Source organism: Tripterygium wilfordii, chromosome 14 (assembly GCF_013401445.1).
Source record: "Tripterygium wilfordii isolate XIE 37 chromosome 14, ASM1340144v1, whole genome shotgun sequence".
Lineage (NCBI taxonomy): Eukaryota > Viridiplantae > Streptophyta > Magnoliopsida > Celastrales > Celastraceae > Tripterygium > Tripterygium wilfordii.
Genome location: NC_052245.1, coordinates 3,882,033 through 3,903,369, shown reverse-complemented (window position 1 = coordinate 3,903,369; position 21,337 = coordinate 3,882,033). Strand labels below are relative to the sequence as shown.

The following is a 21,337-nucleotide window of genomic DNA, read 5'->3' as shown; positions in this document are numbered from 1 at the left end:
CTCTAACTCACACACACATGCAACTCACACACATTCACACAAATGCTATTCATAGGGTTCGAACCCTGCCCATCGGATAAAAATACACGAATGGTAACAAGTTAGGCTGACACCTAACGTGTAGTCAAATTAGTTATTAATGTAATCGGATAACTGCCCACTTTTAATACCCTATAAATTATTAGGTATCTTTTAGATTGTCTCGATGTTTCTATTATCATGATAAATCACAGAGTATCAGATGGTGGCATTTGATTCCACATAGAAGGAAATTCTCTGCTGGATGGTTGGTGTTCATTATTTATCAATATCAATGGACACTATTAAGATTTCAAACTCTGCCCTCTACAGTTATATGAAAACTGCACGCTCACACGCAAATCACTAATTAGAATGGTGAGTTTGGGGTGTATCACTTTGATGACTAAGATTTGAATCTTCCGTCCCGTTTAAAAAAAAAGGAAGAAGACTGCAGGCTCCTTCTCCCCTGGCCCTCAGTATTTTAAAATTTTCCATCCTATATTAATATAGTCCAGCAGTTGAGCTTGACCAAGAATTTTGTTTCACATCCTTCAATTTATTAAACTGCAATGAATATGAATCAATCACTTTTCTACTAATTTTTTTTTTCTTTTGCTTCAGATCTCAATCAGTAATCTGTTATAGACGGATTACTGATTTCCATTTATATTAGTAATTTATTTTGACAAATTTTTGCACCTTTACCTGTAAGGCTGTAACGTATTTAGAAGAATGAAAATTGTTAATCAACGTGTATGGTAGAACATTGGGTCGTTGATTGAGATGATGAATTTGACCATGATAACTCTTAGTATAAACGGAAAGTCGCAAGTTCAAATCACATGAGTGTACTATTTCCATTATCGTAATTTATGAGATGAATTCTTACTCAGTTTGTGTTATCTCTAGCACTGGATCTCAGCCCAGAACTCATTCTTACTCAGTCCAGCGTGTGCTAATACCACCTTGTGTTATCTATAGCACTGGATCTTAACCCAGTACTCAACTGGTCCATGTGAATTATAAAGTCTTCCATGTGACCCGAGATTTACCAACCAATTATTTGTCGATGGACAGCTAGGCGAGTTCTCTGTTGCCAAAAAAATGTATGATAGTCAAGTTTTGGTTCGTGGGCTCATGTTGAACACAAGCCTGAATTTTGGGCCTCTTCCTAGCCCGGATTTTGTATAATTGTAGAATGGAATCTCGAGCCCATCCAATAGGCCCGGTATCCAGAAACAAAATTCATTAAGATTTTAAAATCTTCTGAAATATATTTCCTTTATAACTTTTGCAATCAATAATAAAACAATTTTCATACAAAGAAAAATCTTTGGAATACAAGGGTGGCAACACAAATTGGGATAACAAAACATTTTCCTTTCACTATTTCTTCCATCTCTATTTTTTCTATCTTGATAAAAGATACTATGTTATTGTCAGACCACCAATGTGGCCCAAGAAGTTAAACCCAAATGTCTGCTTCTTCTAATAATAAAATCCCAAGCACACGCAGACATGCAACAAGAACAATATTCATCATTAACCAACATACATTTTATCATAAATGAACACTCTGGAGGGAAGCGAAGATCTATCTAATCCATTGTACAGAAAGTAAGAAACTGAATATCTTACTAGTAAGTCAGAAGAAACAGAAATTAAACACACCAATCAACTCAAAGAAACACCATCATTAGCCTAGCAAGGTCATATATATGTCAAACCTGAAATACTGTTCTCAGCATGCTAGTTTCCACGAGGAATATTCAACAGTTAAGGTAGCAGATTTGATCAGTTCGCATTATCACCTTACTGGGTCTGCACATTAGGCTTCCGAGCCACAAAGAAATACAAAGGGGTGAAGATCTCTTTCCTGAAAGTCACAGTTTTAGCATCATGTCATTTGGAACCCAGAAAATATATATATAGGTACAGAAATAGAATAAAGGGAGTATCTTTAATGAAATATAAAATATATTCATACTCTACAATTTAATTATCAGGAGTGAACTAATACGTCTATATAACCTGCACTAAAAATATTTTAAAAAAACAGTAGTTTGTAGGTTAGACAGGAAAGTTGATACTATAGGTATACATAAAATAGACAAGGTAGACATAAGGATCTGGATTTGAAAACATGATATATAGGAGAAGGGAATCTCACCTTCCACCCTCAACTAACCCCTCGGCAGCCTTCTCAAGAAAATCTTGAACTCTCTGACTTCCCTTTGGAGCAAGTCCTGCATATTCTAGGACCTTGACCTATAAAGGCACATAATTTCAAGTGAACTGCTTGCAACATTTTAAGGATAGTAGGTTACATGTAATGTGACATTGAATATTCCATGCAAACAATTATTCATTGAGCAGGTGTCTTGAAAACATAACGTACAACAAGAAGAAAGCATTTGATTCTTTACCATGTTTCTAGTAAAAAAGCGTCCAACAGCGGTTAGACGGAAGCTACTCAGAGAGAAGTGGTTCTTATCCAAAGGTAAGTACCACGGTATCGGTGAGTCTACAGCAAGATCTTTCTCCCACATGACCTTCACACAAGAAACAATAAGTCTTATATGATGATCACGTTTTAAAAATCTTCTAAATCTCATTTAGAAGGAGTCAAGAGAGAGAATTTGAGTGAATTTGCATCTCACTTCAAAACCAGCCTTTTTAAGAGCCTCTACGCATTGTCTGGTCAATCGAATGTCTGGAAGCCCATCACCTATCTCAATTTCTGCCTGTGTAGATATAATTATTAAATTTGCAATCATTCAAGCTTAAATCAATGTCGCAATTATAACCGAAGGATTGCAAAAAAAGTATGGCACACCTTAATTTTTTGATGCTCTTTATTCTTGGGATCAAAAGCATCAGTCATGCACCATTCATATGCAGCAAAGCACTGACCAGGTTTTAGAACTCTGTAGATCTCGCTGTAGCATCCATACTAACAGAACAAATTTCAGGCGAAAGTAGATACAAGGTAATGGAATACAAACACAGAACTAAAGTTGTAAGCTGATGAAAACTTAAAAACTAGCATTTACAGCAGACATACCGCATCTGGTGCGTGACAGGTAGCTTCAATTGCATATACTGCATCAAAACTATTGTCAGGAAATGGCATTTTCATGAAGTCGGCCTGCACAAATAAAACACAAGAACATCATCTCCAACTTTAAACCATTTTTTTCCCATCTGAGTACTGGACAACGAACAATCCAGAACAAGAAAACAAAATGCCGAAGTCCTTACCAAGTAAAGAAGATAACAAAAACAAAAACTAGACCAAGAAAAACCAACCTTGGTGAAATCGCATGTCTTGTCCACTCCTGCTACATGGTTAAGCACCTGTGAAGTAACAGCAGCCCATAAGGAGTCAGGCAGTTTAAAGATCAAGCACTTCATTGCCACTAACTATAAGAAATCCATGAACTATAAGTTGGCAAAACAGTCACCCAAAGAAATAGACCAGCGGCTACTGTAAGTAAAGAAACAGTTGGTCATAAAAAGTAATAAACATTCCATCTAATTTGACTTAATTTAATAACTAAAAATTAACAAGACTTCACACTGCACAGAGGATCCAGAAGACAAAATGAGGAAAAGAAAAAGACACTTGTATAACGTAGCACTTGCTTCTATAAATGCATTCCACTTTAACTAAAAAGAAAACATGGTGTTTGTACCTTCCCCCTTGCTATCTGATATTCATTGTTGTTTAACCCTGTAACTGATGTTGAGCTGCAGCAAAACCATACACGTAATCATTCTCTACGTTTGAGCCAAATATTACAACTATTATAGAAAAAGTATTATCTATCCTATGGGATTATGGATAAGCTAGTTGGATGTCTGTCCAACAAGCAACAAGGCTTCTTCCCCATTCAGCTACAACTAAATCCAGCAAATTTTGGTCTTTTCCTATGGGAATAAGATATCAATAATTATGGGGCAGATCAAAGAGATATTGATAATCACCAAACAATAAAGCAGAAAACCAGTTACATGGTTCTTAACTTAGTAGCAAAAAAAGTGTTTTGTCAGAGCATTACTTCCATGGTTGATGACAAACTAGCTTACTCAATAATATAAGCTAAAAATTCCAAATGGGAAGCCGAGGAATATACTGCCATTCACCTGAATCGTGCAATTTCTCTTAATGGTCCACCAATTCCGCATCCTACATCCAACACCTACAATGACAAATATAAAAGTTAGTCAACATATCAAACAAAAAGGTGTTTACAAGATTCAAAAGTATTACAGAGACCTTTTGCCCAGGTTTCAAGCCAAGCTGTAAAGCAAGGAAGTGTTCATGTCGTTTGATGCTCTCTGGAAGAGACTCCCCTTTCCATCTACAGAAAATGATCAATAGTGCTTCTAAGTTCTAATTAGCTTCATCAACTATATTGGTGAAAGCAACTTCTGATTCACTTGAATACAAGCACAGAAAATATCATAAGTGGTTAACCTGGGAGCAAAATGGAAAGACTCCCCCCAACCAAACTCATAAAAGCTGGTCACAAGATCATAGTATTTATTAACCTGCACCAAAGATTGTTATTTTTCTATGAGTAGCAAATAATAGCCGTCAGTTAGAAAATAACAACAGCTTATCTCCCACATTTGCAATTCCCAATGGCGAATCAAATTGTCAAGTCAAATATTGACCACAGAAGATTGATAACGTAGACAATTGGAAGCTATTTTAGCAACCAGAAGACTAAAAAAGTTGAGAACAATGGGCTCCGCTTACCATGTCAGTGTAGTTCTCTTTTCTGTCTTTCTCATCACCTCCATAATAGACATGATACTTCTCATACCTGCACCATTAGGCTAAAAATTCTATCACAAAATTAAGAGAAACCTAGAAAGGTTACAACGATCAATCAGTTCTACTGCATGCAAATATCTTTCAGGACATGCAGTGAAGTGCCACACAGGAATCCTTGATCAATAGTAACAAAATATTCACACCTTAATGCACGCTTCCACTACACTGTACTAATATTAATCGCTTCCTCTTCCATTTACAAAATCAGCCATCAAGAAAGTCACAGCTTATCTAACCTACTATATTCCAGGAAAAATAGTTTGAAAAACGCATGAACACGATTGGTAAAACTCGATTGCACAAAATCCCAAATCAAATCATCATCAATCGAAACAGAGACATCCAAACATCCTCATAAACTCGAAGGTACAACAAGCCTAAGAATGAGAACAAATTACTTATCAACAGCGGAGAGGACATCGTCTTTCTCGATCTTGCCACCAACTCCCGAGGCCAGATCCAACGCCCCAGCCTTCGACATTCTCGAGGGATCTAAAAACAAACAGCACAAGTGACATTTTTCAGTAACAACAGAAATGAATTCGTCAAAACAAACAACAAAAAAAGTGAGATTAATCGGCAAATGCAGGTGTTGAGTCTCGTGCATGGTGAAATCGAAATCAGCGGACCTGAGAAGCCGAGTCTGAGAGGGGAGAGAAAGACACAGGTGCAGCAGCGAGAGAGGCCAAACAGAGGTGGAGAGCGAAATTGTTTTTAAAATGATTTATATATATGTAAGGTAGCATTTTAGTAGTATTTTCAAATTTTTTTAAAAATAAATATTTGAATAGTATTTTAATTTTTTAATCATCAAATATATGAAATACCTCATATTTATTAATTATTATATTCTAAATATACCCTACTATTAACTTCCTAAATATTTATATATGTAAAATTTTATTATAACATATGTAAATATTATAATATGTAAATAAATATATGATAAGTTTAACAATATGTAAAATTTATTATTTTATCTTTTAGTGTTGAATATGTTCCTTAATTGAATATGTCCCTAATTTGCTTGAAATGTGCAACAATTTGATAATTGATTGCTTAGTAATTAACTTCACAAGCGTTAGCCTTTAGTTTTGTTCAAATTCTCTGTTAGGTGGAGCTGAAGTTAAGATTTATATGTTTGAAAAATTAAGGGAACTTCAAAATTTGGAGTAAAAGTCACTAGGGATTTTTTTTGGTTTGAAAAGGGATTACATATCGATAATTTGTTCTCAAAAGTATACATAACAAGTAGTTTGCTTTAACTTTGGAGATGAATTTAAACTTTGTACTCAAAAGTTATCTTTTCTGTACATGGATTAATGAGTAGTTTTCTTAACTTTGAAAGAATGGAGCCAACATTAAGCAGGATAGTCTTAGCTTGGTTTTGCATACTGATTGATTCTGGTTTAGTTGCTTGTCATTGTATCCTCGTCTCATGCTGTTATTATCTCAGACGCTTGGTTTTTGTTCTTCCATTTAATGTATTATTTTGAACACAAAGAACAGCAATATAGAATTTGGATCCTGGAGGGTATGAACATGATTTTATGCCATTGGGTTTCTGAATTTGTGAGCGGACAATTGTTCTTTTACTAGTTTGATATCAGTCATCACGTTTAGTGACTCTGCGAGTCTGTGTTCATTTGCAAGTTTGTTTGACTTCCATGGTTATTTTTTCCTATGAGAACATTTTCCATTTTGTTTCTCTGTTTGCATGTAGGACTCCTTTTTGATGGAATTTCCTTTCTGAGGTGTTGATTTGGTGATGAAAGCAGTGGGGGAAGACTGTACATCTTGTACCCTTTTTAAATTTTCAAATGTGTTCTCTGTGGGCTCTAGCATGAACAACTCATAATAGAGAATATGTTACTCTATAAGATATCACAAATCTATCTTCCCTCAAGTACTTGGAAGATCCTGTCTCGGTCCTAGTAATCCTCCCCACCTCATGGGGATGGGCCGACCTATCCCTATCTGGGATATAAGGAGAACAAAATCTAGGATTCCAGAGAGTTTGACGCTGTACTGATGTTACATTCTTAGGGTGCGTTTTGTAAAACGATTTGATTGATTTTTAATGTTAACGGAAAAAAAATCAAGTTTAAAACTGTATAATATACCATGAAGTTTTGCCTTAACCACAAGGATCGGGTGCCGAAGGCTGGGTTAGTGACGGGAGTGAAGTCGTAACAAGGTAGCTGCACCTGGATTTCACTATGAACTTCCTTCTAGTTCATTTAGCAACTTATCAAAAACCCAAGTAGACCAGAGATTGTAATCTGAATCAGTAATCAATCATCGCCAAATCTTTGAAACAGAAAGATAATGCATGTTTATCAATACATACATGGTTTTCCCATTAAGAAAATACACCGCTCTCCCTTAGTTTTCAAGAATAAAGGTTGCCTCCACTGACTGCACCTACTAAACCAATACTAATAAACATCAAAGACTCCATATAGTTGGATCATATGACAAATGCAGAATCTCTAGAGATGAACCACGAGCTCATAATCTGGTAGCAAACAAAATACCATTTAAGCCACAGGCCGAACGATAACCTGATCGATCACAGGACCGCAGAGAGATCCAAAGTCATCAATCCTGGTATGGTATGCTGCACTAGTGAATGTAATTGTTGTTCTGTTTGAAAGAGCTTTGAACTTGAAACTGGCAGTCTTAAACTCACCCTTCCCTTGGGATTTGTAGGGAACTTTCAGGTTATCTTTAGCAGCAAATGCATCAACCAACATATCTCCATGGCACCCATTCTTTGCATCACCTACACTGAATGTGAGGGTGTAGAATTTGTTGGCAATAGTCCTCAGAATTTGGGCAATAGCACTTTCCCTGCCTCCCACAAGTTCAACAGCAGCTTTCCCAGAGGGGACATTGAAGTGCCGCGAATCGATGAACTTTACAGCTTTAAGCGATACGATCATCCAGCCAGGGAGGGGAGATGTGCGATCTTCCTGCATTGGAGGAAGTAAGACACCATTGGAGGCGTTTACTAGCCTATAAGGACCCTCTTCAAAGCTGGGATTCTTGACCAAGTTATCTGCATATATATAACATTTGAGAGAGAAACATGAATGCATGTCTGAAGGAACTAACAAATATTCTGCATTACACTTTCTTTCAGTACTCAGTTTAGGCCTTATATCAATGAGCAAATGCATTCTGAAAGTCCCAAGAAAATTTGTAGCTCCAATGCCAAACAAGCATTACCTTAGTAAGTCTAGATCTACAAACTCTGCTATGTATATGTGCACAGAAACCCCAAGTAATTCCTAAAAGAGCATAAACTAACAGATCTAGGCAACAACCAGTAGAAAAAGACCACCACAGAAAACAATGAGATAATTGCATATGGTAAAACCAGTCAAACGGACAGACAGAGTTCAGATCCATAAAAGTTTCCAACTTTCATATTTTAAAACCCATGAGAGTGTATAGGTGAACATTACCTCTTGTGGGCATTGGAGGGGATAATTCTTTGATAGCAACTGCATCCAAGAGAGGTCCACAAGCAGGGTCCTCTTGAACACCAGGATTGTGGAATGTCACCGTAACAACATTAGATTTAGCTCTAAAACCCCAAGCAATAACATCACCACCATTGCTGCTATACAGCGTCTGCAAAGGGATATCCCCAGTTTGAGGAGGCACTGAGACTCTAAGCACCTCATCTTGTGCACAGGTCCTTGATGCCCCAAATGTTAGGGCATAGAGAGCGCCAGGTTTCACTGAAATGGTCTGAGAAATTGAGGCCTCATTGCCTAGTCTCACAGCATGTACTCCATGAGCCACTTGAAAGAACATCCCACCAGGCTGTGGTCCACCTTTGATGTACTCAACAAATCCATTGATTTCCCACTTGGGTAAGGAGTATTTCCCTTGGAGTACTGTCTTCTTGAGGCTACTTGGCTTTGGTTGCTCTTCAAAGTTCCCATTTTGGAGAAACCCTGATGAAGATATTTCAACGCAACAAATCAGCCCTTTGCACTACAAATCCACACAAAACATATGAAAGAAAATGCATTTGAGCCAAATGGGTGGTGAGCATTACCTTCTTTTATGTATATACCAGTCACAGCAGACCCAGTTAACAAAAAGGAGAAAGCAACCAAACATGAGAGTAAAAATGTCATCTTTGCAGAGAAAATGAGCATAACAAAGGAAACGAGGAAAAGAGATGAAGTGGGATTTTGGGAGACGAGACCGAGTTGATTTATAGGGCCATGAGTGATGTAGGCGAGAGTGAAAAGCAAAAAAAAGGGTTTAGGCGTTTAGCAGGAATCACGTTGAGGGGGGAGCTACTGCTCAGTGAAGCAAATCCTGACGTGTTTGTCTCATTGTCTCTGTTTTCCAGAACCGACTTTTTCTCCATAATTCATGGTAGGTGGCATTTATGTAATTTTGACAATTTATGCGGATCTTGGTGGAGTCCTCCAACCAACTTTATCCTCCGCGGAATTTTTTTTCTAATTTTCCTTTCTTTTTTTATTTAACAAAAAATATAAATTGTGATATTAATATAGCATTACATATACCATGTGCATATGCCAAAAAAGGAGGGGAAAAAAATATATATTTCAGACCAAGCCACTAATTAGAGTGATAAAGATTATACACATCACCGTAAATATCAGAGTTCAAATCCCCCTCATCTGTTTTAAAAAAAGAAACAAATATTTGATAAATCATTAGTCATCTTAAAAAAAATAAGAAGAAAAAAACACATCCAATTCAAAAGCTTAGAGTAATATAATTATTGTAATTGGAAAAGTATTTGTTTGCTTTATTAGGTAAGATCATTGTTTGGATTCACCACATCAATCACATTTTCTTATGATTGATTAGAATTTTAGCTAATTAAATTTAGAATAGAATGGATTACCATCCAAATCTTGCACGTGGGACCATAAAAGATTTTGGATATTTTTTTTTATTTTAAGGGATTGAGAAGGTTAGAATTCCAAACATCAATCACATATCACAAACATGCGACACATATGAGTTACTCATGATTCTCGATATTTCTAATTTAATTGTAAAGATAAATTAGGAAAAAACAATTTCTCTAATTATGCACCGACAAATTCGGATATATAAGCCAACGATACCAATTAATGGAAAGATATAAATAAAGCTGCTAACTGATTATACGTATGTACATAAAAAAAATAATATTGTATGATTGATGAGGTGCATGTGGTCTGGGCCCACGAGGTGTATTGATTGATAAGGTGCATGTGCTGTGGGGCCCACGTCTTAGATTTCGTTTACTGTGTGACACGGAGTTGCTTTGATTTAAGGTCCTACTTTTTCCCAATTGCACGTGTCATCATCCGAAGCTCGCCTAGGAAGACGCCAAGACTCGAAAAGCCGGGTACCTAGGCCGCCCGAAATTTTCAAACATATTTATTTTTTTAAAAAATGTACGAAATGCGTATGGGCCGGGACTGGACAGAAAGGTTGGCCCAAACTGTTGGGACCAGCTTTATGCATTCGGCATATAATTCTCCTTTGAGCTCGGCTCGGCCCAAGGTGCGACTTTGGATGGAGTAACAATTATATGTATTTTTATCTGAAAAGCTATAAATATTTTTATCTTCAACTACTCAAAATCGATCATTGTCTCTATCGTTGTCAGCATTATGAATCATCTTTTGTTGATGTGATTATATTGAAGAATGTGTTTTGTTAATGTGATTGGACTAACAAAATATATTGATACAATGATATAAATTTATTGATTTATTTTGTGGTGTAATAGAGGTATGGTCCAGTATTGATTTTTGATGTAATTATAAGTGCGGTATAAGTGGACTCATGTATTGGAGCCAACATAGAAGCATCTCATACATCCTTCCTCTATGTTGTTCCCAATAAAATTACGACAATAAATTACCACCATTGGAGGCATTTTATTCCAATGTTCCATTAAAAGACACAACAAAATGTATTCATGCCCCTCTTAGCAACCACAATGGCTCAATTTTAAGAGGGCATGGAACCCTTTTGTTGTTTCTTTTAATGGGGAATGAGAATAAAATAGCTCCAATGGTGGTAATTTGTTGTCTCTAATTTGTCGTGGACAACATGGGGACATGAGAGATGGTTGGCCTCTATGTTGGCTCCAACATATAGATCTCACTTAAACCACAGTCACAATTACACCAAAAATCAATACTGGGTCTCACTTCTATTACACCAAAAGATAAGTTATTAAATTTACACCATTGTATCAATATATTTTCTTGGTCTAACTACATTACCAAAATATCCAATCACATGAGCAACTTCAGTAGTGTAAATTTGCTAGCCCAGCAAAAATTTATATTGAGTCCCACTTCTATTACATAAAAAGTCAAGGCAAACACGTCTCTCAATACAACCACACCAACAAAACACATCTCCCAATATAACCACACCAACAAAACACATATTCCTATACATTTTCCTTCCCACCCAACATGGTGGCCAACAAATTCCCATGCCCTTCATGTTGTCCCCAATAAAACTACACCAAAACACAATCTTTCAATATAAAACACATCTCCCAATATAGCCACATCAGCAAAACACAAAACCCAATACAGTCACATCAGCAAAACACAAAACCTCATACATATTTGTTGGTCCAGACAAAATAACACCATTGCAAGTGCTCTTTAGTAAAACACATTTTGTTGCCCCAATAAAACCACACCATTTGTGGTTGCCCATGAATGACAAAATTTTTTGTTGGGGCAGCAAATACTATTCATGGTACAATAATTGGATTTTACTAACCCATTTTCGTTGGGACCAAGAGGGGGCATGTTGTTTGCCTTGTTCATATGTTGGCTCACTTTAAAATGGGACCCACTTCAACACACACATTTTAACCTATAAATCAATATTGAGTCTATCTCTATTACACAAAAATCAAGCGAAACAAATTTACATTATTGTACCAATACAAAAGTCATTTTATTTCCATTCTCAGTCATATCAACAAAACATGTCTCCAAATACAGTCACATTAACAAAATACGAATTCTCATATATTACCCAAGCCCCAACAAAATACCACCATTATGGTTGCTTTTATTAAAAAGAGCAAAACGGTTCCCTATGATTCGGAATTGCTCAAATCTCCCAATGAGAAAATTTTTAACTTTTTTTGTCCAATTTCGAACAAAAATAGGTTTTTGTGCATCATTTTGATACGAAGTGTTTTACGAAACTTAAATTAGCAAGTTAGGTATTTAAGAATGATAAAAATAGTACAACAATTATATTTGAATGTTTGGAATTGTTCAACTCTTTCCATTGACGATTTTTTTTTACTTATTTGTCTAATTTTGAACAAAACTTAGTTTTTTGACATCATTTTGGTTCAAAATGTTCTATGGAAATAAAGCCATGAATTATAAAAAGAGTACAACGATTCAATTTGATGATTCGAAATTGTTCAAACTCTCGATGTATGAACTTTTTATTTTTTGTCTAAGTTTGGAAAAAACTTTTGGGTGAGCCACATCACTTTTATAACTCTTAATAGTGTTTATATAAGGGAAATTCTAAAATTCTTCAAAGTTTAACACTCCCTCATGCTATTGAATTGCAACTTTTAAATTATTTATATAATTTAGATTTCCAGTATTTCATTTTTTAAGGTAAATTGCCAAATTAAAAAAATATATTTTCAGAGATTTTGCGCATCGTTTTATAATTTTATTCCAAGTAAAGCCCAAAGACGGTGAAGAATCCAAAGATTCTGCTTTTTTGAAAAGATGAACACTATTTGAACCCCACGATTTATTAACCATACCCAAAATATCGTCAAAAGGCCTACTCTTAATATACCCTAATGTCCTTACCAAATAAGCCTCAAATCCTTTCAATCTTGGCCTTCCCTGTTCATCTTCCATAAATCAACCAAAGCCTCAAATCCTTTCAAGGGCGACTTGTGCTCGTCTCCAATCTCAGGAAAGATGGAATGAAACTCGAATTTGAATAAGAGAATCAAGAGCTGGTTTTCAAGTTAAGTAAGGAAAGACTTGCTCACCTCGGACGGGTTAGGACAACTCCAAGACAAGAAAGACAAGGGAACATCCAGACTTACTAGAAAGCTCTTGCTCCATTTCTTTTCCATAAAGGATTTCCCTTTAGTTGCCTTCGACAACCCTGGAAAAGTCTCGCTGGTCCATGCCCACGGTCCAACCTGCCCCTACAGTCCGACATGCTGGCAACAACGTTATCAAGTCCTCACCGATGTTGCCGAAGAATTGAACTACCTCCACCATGGTTGGGACTAGGTTGTCCACCCACACACGAACTGATTACCGAAGAGATTGTCGCATGGGTCTACACCAAAGCACAAGCGTGACTCATTGAGTTGGGCTCCACTATATGGGAAAGGGTTGAAGGAAGAGGAGATGAAGTGGTTAGTTACAAAAGGCATGAAGAAGAGGAGGAAGAAGAGCAAGGATTGGAGCAAGAAGAGAGGAACCCAAATAGAACAAGAAGAGAGAGGAGGCAGAGTCGTAGATTTAGGGTTTGCAATTAGGGGTAGACATTGTGTTCTTAAGAAAATAAAAAAAGGGGTATACTCAATAATTTTAATTTTATATTTTTAGTTGGGGTGTACTAAAATTGGGGTACACTAATTTGAGGTTCAAATAGTGTTTATCTTTTTTAAATTGCAAAATTCAAATTCTCTCTCCCACTCTCTCTACTGAACTGTTGGGGTTTCTTACTTTCTTCTGCATAAACACTACAGTCTTCTTTTCCTCTCGCTCTCTAGAAACCCTTATCGATCGAAGACACACTCTCCGTGTCTCTCGCGCTCCCTTTCTCTAATGACAAATTCGAAGAAACTATCTCTGTTTCTCAAATCTTGGGCGAAGCCACCATGCCGGCGGAGAAGAAACTCCCTCTTCAGACGAGCAACAATGTCAACACGGCGGGGGCTCCTCAGAAGACGATCGAGGAGACCTACCAGAAGAAGACTCAACTGGAGCATATCTTGCTCCGTCCCGACACCTACATCGGCTCCATCGAGAAGCACACTCAGACTCTTTGGGTATACGAGAACGACGAGATCGTCCATCGATCCGTCACTTACGTCCCTGGCCTCAACAAGATTTTTGACGAGATCCTAGTCAATGCTGCCGATAACAAGCAGAGAGACCCTAAGATGGACTCCTTGAAGGTGGTTATCGATGTGGAGCAGAACTTCGTCAGCGTCTACAATAATGGAGATGGTGTGCCGGTGGAGATCCACCAGGAGGAGGGGATTTATGTACCGGAGTTGATTTTTGGGCATCTATTGACGAGCAGCAACTACGATGATAATGTGAAGAAGACTACTGGAGGAAGAAATGGATATGGTGCTAAGCTCACGAATATCTTCTCCACAGAGTTCGTGATCGAGACTGCTGATGGGAGGAGGCAGAAGAAGTACAAACAGGTATTTGAGCTTCTCTTTCTAGTAGTGTTACTGAATTGATGCTTAGGGTTTCTTCTGTTCTTAATTTTTTGGTCTGACATCTTTTCTTTATAGTCACTTAAAAGTTCATGTGCAATATCAGGGCATCCCTTTCCTTCTTGACTGCTTTTGTTGGCAACAATTGCCGGATTGGGCTATTTGAGGGTTTCTTTTGTTACACTGTTTTGTATAACGATTTGGGCTATCATGCATGTTTTCTGGTTTGTGAAATACGAGGGATTTGTCTACTTTTATTTGGTTATTCAATTTTAGAGATTTAGGGTTTTGGGATATGAGAAGTGAAAAATAACTGTTTTTGTTATTCAAATAGGGTACTCAGCTCGAGTTTTTTCTCCATGGGAAAATTTGGATTTATATTCTTTGCTAATCTGCAGATATTGTAAATAATGACATAAAAAATCGTGAATTTACATCTTCGAAGTTTTCTCGAAGTTCTATGCATGTTAAATTTCATCTTAGTCATGCATAGGACTAATTTGGCCTGCTGACATGGGGAAAAAATGTGAGCCAGTTATAAACAAGTGCAAGGAGGGTGAAAATTGGACAAAGGTTTCATTTAAGCCTGACTTGTCCAAGTTTAACATGAGCCATTTGGAAGAAGATGTGGTTGCATTAATGAGGAAGCGGGTATTTGACATGGCTGGGTGCCTTAGAAAGACTGTGAAGGTTGAGCTGAATGGGAATCGGGTCCCAGTTAAATCGTTTATTGATTATGTTGATCTCTACCTACTTTCCACCTCTAAATTCAGACAAGATCCTCTTCCAAGGTTCTGAAGGCAAATGTTTGGTTTATTTGTTCAACAGTACTTTTCCTTCTTTCTTTTATTTGATAATACTTAATCAAATCTATTGATTGACCAGAATGGTAGAGAAAGTCAATAACAGGTGGGAGGTATGTGTGAGTCTTAGTGAGGGACAGTTTCAACAGGTACTTACAAAATCATTAACATTATGGCTGTCCAGTTAATTTCCAACTATCTGGGTTTATCTCAATTCAATGTTAATGCGTTGGTTTATTTAACAGGTCAGCTTTGTTAACGGGATTTCTACAATCAAAGGTGGAACTCATGTTGATTATGTGACTAATCAGATCACTAATCATGTGATGGCTACTGTAAATAAGAAGAACAAGAATGCAAATGTGAAAGCCCATAATGTAAAGAATCACTTGTGGGTTTTTGTCAATGCTCTAATCGATAATCCTGCTTTTGATTCTCAAACTAAGGAAACTTTGACCCTTCGTCAGAGTAGTTTTGGGTCGAAATGTGAACTTTCAGATGAATTCATGAAGAAAGGTTTGCAAATGATATTGTTTTTCTGGGTATCTACTAGAAAACAACTATTATGGAGTTGAATTATTATATGTACTTGATTTTGAAGTTATAAAGTCGGGGATTATGGAAAGTCTCCTCTCATGGGCTGATTTCAAGCAAAGGAAAGAGCTTAAGAAAACCGATGGAACAAAGACAACAAAGATTCAAGTTGAAAAGCTAGAGGATGCTAATGATGCTGGAGGAAGGAATTCTGATAAATGTACCTTGATTTTGACAGAGGGGGATTCAGCAAAGGCCCTTGCTGTATGTGTTCTGGTCTACATGATTAATTCTATTTCCACATTACACTAACTTATAGCTTAACAGGATTGAGTGTGTGCAGATGGCTGGGTTGTCTGTTGTGGGTCGAGACCACTATGGGGTTTTCCCCTTGAGAGGTAAGTTGCTGAATGTACGGGAAGCCACCCACACCCAGATTATGAACAACAAAGAAATTGAGAACATCAAGAGGATTCTTGGGCTGCAGCAAAATAAGCAGTATGATAGCGTCAAGTCCTTGAGATATGGCCATATGATGATAATGACAGATCAGGTTTAGTGCCATACACAGATCATACTGACATTGTTTTTTGTTGTTCTACCAAATAAACACTCAATTGTCTTCTATGGTTTAAATTTTTATGTTTGTACAGGACCATGATGGTTCCCACATCAAGGGACTGCTGATTAATTTTATTCACTCTTTCTGGCCATCATTGCTGAAGGTTCCATCTTTTATGGTTGAATTCATAACTCCGATAGTAAAGGTTGGCAAATTCAGTTCATAAGCAGAAGCTTATAACTTTGTAAAATTTTCTTGCAAATTATAACTGGTAGACTTCTCTTTGCAGGCAACTCACAAAAATGGTACAGTTTTGCCCTTTTATTCCATGCCCGAATATGAATCGTGGAAGGAAAGTATTGGGGGGAGTGCAAGTGGTTGGTCAATTAAGTACTATAAGGTTTGTCCACTCTATTTACTTAAGGGATCTGATGGAATGTGTAATATCATACTTATTAATCTTTTAGATACTATCTTTCATTTAATAATACTTTTATGTTCTTAAACTTCTATGTTCTTTCAGGGATTGGGAACAAGTACGTCAAAGGAAGGTAAAGAGTACTTTGCCAATCTTGATATGCACAAGAAAGATTTTGTATGGCGAGATGAGCAAGATGGTGAGGCAATTGAGCTTGCATTCAGTAAGAAGAAGATCGAAGCAAGGAAGCATTGGCTCCGGCAATTTGAGGTTAGAAGAAGTTTTCCTCTGATATTCCCAAATAAAAACTATGATATAGTCTTCTGTGAAACCTATTGACATTTCGGGATTTGTAGCCTGGTACCCACCTTGATCAGAAGGAGAAGCTTATAAAATACAGTGATTTTGTTAACAAGGAGCTTATATTGTTTTCCATGGCGGATCTTCAAAGATCAATTCCCTCAATGGTTGATGGTTTGAAGCCGGGTCAAAGGAAGATACTTTCTTGTTCTTTCAAGAGGAATTTTGTGAAAGAAGCAAAAGTTGCCCAATTTTCTGGTTATGTGTCGGAGCATTCCGCTTATCATCATGGTGAGCAGAGTCTTGCCAGTACCATCATTGGTATGGCACAGAGTTATGTAGGCAGCAACAATATTAGCCTTCTTCAACCAAATCGTCAATTCGGCACACGCAACATGGTGAGATGAACTGCATGTCTGCATCTCATTCCTAATTATTAGTTAAGCCTCTTTTGACCTGGTTTTTGTGGCATTCCTCCATGAAAATTCTGAATTCTTATGTATCTGTTACTTCACAGGGAGGAAAAGATCATGCAAGTGCTAGATATCTATACACTCAGCTTTCTCCTATTACTCGGTTTCTGTTTCCAAGAGATGACGACAGGCTTCTTAACTACTTAAGTGAAGACGGGCAAACCATTGAACCCTCTTGGTAATTTTTATTATAATATGGAAAGTGCAAACAAGAAATTAATTTAGTTGATGATGAATCACATTGAAAGTTTGGTAATGTCACGACAATATTTAGGTACATGCCAATTATACCAACGGTAGTGAGGGAATTGGGACTGGGTGGAGCTCTTACATCCCTAATTATAATCCAAGAGATATAGTTTCTAACGTGAGGCGGCTGCTTAATGGTGAAATGATGGAGCCTATGCATCCGTGGTATAGAGGATTTACAGGTAGTATTGAAAAAACTGCATCTAAGGAAGCCGGGTCTACCTACACGATCAGTGGGAATATAGAGGTAGTGAATGAGACTATGCTTAAGGTGACAGAGCTTCCAGTCCGTAGGTGGACTCAAGATTATAAGGAGTTTTTGGTATCAGTCTCAGAAGGAAATAACAAAGCCATCAATCCATTCATTACGGTAAAATTCCTGATAGAAATTTACTACAAATGCTTCCTTGTGGACTTTTAAGTTTCTTACTGAGGATGTTGCTGGTTTGCAGGAATTCAGGGAGCATAGCGATGATACTACTGTTGATTTTAAGATCATCTTGTCAAATGAGAACATGTTAATGGCCAAGCAAGAGGGTCTGCTGAAGAAATTTAAATTAACCACGACAATCAGCACAAGTAACATGCACTTGTTTGATCCAAACGGAGTTATTAAGAAATATGATACTCCAGAGCAAAGTACGTATTGGATCCTCACGAGTTTGCTTAACTTAATTTTGGAATATGTCATTGTTTCTGTACTTACTCTCTCCATCTCTCATCTTCAGTTCTCGAGGAATTTTTTCCCCTAAGGCTCGAATTTTATGAGAAAAGGAAGGTAAGTTCATCTGGGACATTAGGATTTTGTAGTCTTACAAAGTCTCGTCTATTGCACCTACTTTTGGTGAAACATCTTTTAACCTGGAGATTTAATACAATGTTTGCAGAATATTCTTCTGGATAACCTTGAAGAGGAATTGTTGAAATTGGAGAACAGGGTTAGGTTTATCCTTGGGGTTGTGAGTGGAGAAATAATTGTTAATAACAGGAAGAGAGCTGATCTGTTTTTGGAGCTGCAACACAAAGGTTTCACCCCTTTTCCAAAGAAAACTAAATCCATCGAACTTGCGGTTGCTGGGGCAACTCATGACACAGAAGACACCGAGGATAACGTTGTATTAGCCAAAGGAGTACGGGCTAGTGATTATGACTATTTGTTATCCATGGCAATTGGAAGCTTGACCCTTGAAAAGGTTCAGGAGCTTTGTGCTGATAAGGATAAGCTAAACCAGGAAGTAGATGATTTGAGGAAAGCAACTCCAAAGTCTATGTGGATTAAAGACCTTGATGCTCTTGAGCGTGAACTCAATGTACACTAATATTTACTATTAATTTTTCTTCCGGTTATGTTTAAGAAAACATTATATCTGTTCTTCTCTAATGTCTATAACATATTCAGGAGCAAGATGCAAGTGATGCTGTTGCAGAGAAGGCCAGAAAGGAATTAAAAAGCAAAGTGATGAATGAAGTTGCGACAAAGCCCGGTAGACAAGCCCCTAAAAACCCAAGGAAAAATGCCAAAAATGCCAACAATGCAGTAGTAGTCACAGAGACTATTGGAGGATCAGCCAGTTCTGCAATGGAAACAGGTTAGCCTAATATACATGTTTATCAACATTGAAAGGTTTTTCTCTGTCCGTCTGGTATAAACTTATCTGGACTCTTATATTTGAAACTTTACAAGATAATGTTCCGGTAGTGATGAAACCAAAAGGAAGAGCAGCTTCAAAGAAGGCACCTAGTAGAAAGGTCTGGCCTCATTCTAGAGAAGAATACTACACAATTTGTTCCCATGAACCTGTCTCTATAACTCAATTGTGTTATTTCTCTTGTTATTAACAGGAGAAAACCTCTACTTTGGATGATGGTGATGACGAGGATGACATTGAATTACCTGAGCTAAGAGAACGACTTGCCGCCTATAACCTTGAATCTTATTCTGGCCAAACAGCTGTTGAGAGTTCCTTTCCCCTGATAAAATTGTTGTCCATCACTGTCATCAGAACCTTGCTCCCCACGATGAGGGGTTCGAAATTATTCGATTTCTAGGCTTTTATATAAATGGTGAATGTGTCAGTGTAGTACAGGGGTAGAGAGGAGTGGATTCACATATGATTTTTTCATAATCAATATGGAGATTGAAGAGGGTGACTTTTTTTTAGGATTATAATATGGCATATTTTTCTTTAGCATAAACAGCATACTTCGAGCTATGTCAAACAACCATAACAAATGGAAATATGTTGCAAATGTTCACTGACATTGAGTTGGGGCTTGGCTTAATTTAAAAATGTCACAGCGATGGACACTCATGTGACTGATGCACTGGCTGGGAAGAAAGAACCCAGCAAACGTGGTGCAGCTAAGAAGAATTTGCCTACCAAGTCAAAAACTTTAGATGTTGACAGCGAAGAGGATGAAATACTTGAGTTGAAAGAGCGCCTTGCTGCATATAACCTCGAGGCAGGTAAGATCCATTTTAATCAGTTCCTGCTTGCTAGTAATTTTTGGTTTCATTTTTTAGAATAATAGATGCATAGTTTTTTATTATAGGACAGTATATTTTCACCGACTAGTAATTATGGACATTTCTCTAAACTAATGGGTTTATTGTCACAGAATCCGCAGCTGAAGTTCCCAGAGTACAGGAAAGCATGAAAGAACCCAGAAAGAGGGGGGCTGCTGCACAGAAGAAGCCTTTGGTAACAGTATCAGAAATTTCAGACGGTGAGGATCATATCGACCTGAATGACGATGAGGATGTCGATCTAGAAGTTGTAAATGCAAAGAAGGGAGGGAAAAAGGCAGCTGGGAATGCCATGACAGTCAAACCCCCAGCAGCAACAAAGAAGAGTGGGCAAGCCACCAAGCAGCCTGAGATAGGCCAGAAGCTTGTTACCGAGATGTTAATGCCCGCAGAAAGTTCTCGGATTTCTCCAGACAAAAAAGTGAGAAAGATGAGGGCGTCACCATATAAGAAGAAAAGTGGCTCTGTATTGGTCAGGGTCGACCAGAAAGACAAGGACCCTGAAATTGATGAATCCATGGCTTCTGCTTCCACAACTGACAACAACACTGAAGAAATGACTGAAACCCTTCCAGCAAGAGCTAGACCTCAGAGGACAAATCGTAGGCAGACAACTTATGTGCTGAGTGATTCTGAAAGTGAGAAGGCTACCGATGATTCTGACTTCGATGAAGAAGAAGAAGAAGACTAGGCTAGTGAATTTGTTTGATTGTTCTCATGATTGTTGTGCAACAAATGAAAGTAATGTCTAAGAGAACTTGCTAGATCCCTGGTCTACTCCAGATTTGGACTCCTGTCGTTCAGCTGCACAGAATAACTCAGCAATTTAGCGGGCTGGTTTACTCATGCTTAATCTCTTGAAATCTGTTTATGGAACTTAGCATGGATGAAAGATGCTTTATGGTTTTATTAGAACAACAAATAATCAAGCAAAATTGAGGAGAAGCAATTGCAAGATTACATAGGCAATCAGCTGATGTGCCCACAATAAGCTGATTGTTCATAGTTGAAGAACCTCAGCCAACAAACATTGTTAAAGTTGCAAACACAGCAAAGTCATTTCGCAATGCAGAGTGGTAGAAATCTGGCATTAGGCATCTAAGTAGCATATCATACCAGGCCCATC

At 37.5% G+C, this 21,337-nt stretch overlaps 3 protein-coding genes and 1 pseudogene across 3 annotated transcripts; 2 read left to right on the top strand and 2 right to left on the bottom strand.

The window, feature by feature from the left end:
- Positions 1–1,540: 1,540 nt before the first annotated feature.
- Positions 1,541–5,574, bottom strand: LOC120014669 (cycloartenol-C-24-methyltransferase). The gene is made up of 14 exons (XM_038866689.1): positions 5,494–5,574; positions 5,263–5,356; positions 4,787–4,853; positions 4,502–4,575; positions 4,301–4,385; positions 4,168–4,223; positions 3,717–3,771; positions 3,331–3,378; positions 3,086–3,169; positions 2,858–2,974; positions 2,682–2,765; positions 2,448–2,573; positions 2,192–2,289; positions 1,541–1,897 (listed from the first exon to the last, which is right to left on the bottom strand). Exons 2-14 carry the CDS (start codon positions 5,343–5,345, stop codon positions 1,834–1,836), a joined length of 1,041 nt encoding a protein of 346 aa, XP_038722617.1. The 5' UTR covers positions 5,346–5,356; positions 5,494–5,574; the 3' UTR covers positions 1,541–1,833.
- Positions 5,575–7,139: 1,565 nt separating this feature from the next.
- On the bottom strand, positions 7,140–9,215 carry LOC120014422. The gene is made up of 3 exons (XM_038866369.1): positions 8,937–9,215; positions 8,335–8,832; positions 7,140–7,925 (listed from the first exon to the last, which is right to left on the bottom strand). Exons 1-3 carry the CDS (start codon positions 9,037–9,039, stop codon positions 7,405–7,407), a joined length of 1,122 nt encoding a protein of 373 aa, XP_038722297.1. The 5' UTR covers positions 9,040–9,215; the 3' UTR covers positions 7,140–7,404.
- A 4,355-nt stretch (positions 9,216–13,570) lies between these two features.
- LOC120015681 (DNA topoisomerase 2-like) lies at positions 13,571–14,393 on the top strand. Its single transcript, XM_038868207.1, has one exon. The coding sequence runs from the start codon at positions 13,773–13,775 to the stop codon at positions 14,367–14,369; it is 597 nt and encodes a 198-aa protein (XP_038724135.1). The 5' UTR covers positions 13,571–13,772; the 3' UTR covers positions 14,370–14,393.
- Positions 14,394–14,787: 394 nt separating this feature from the next.
- LOC120015679 lies at positions 14,788–21,064 on the top strand (annotated as a pseudogene).
- The last annotated feature ends 273 nt before the right edge of the window (positions 21,065–21,337 follow it).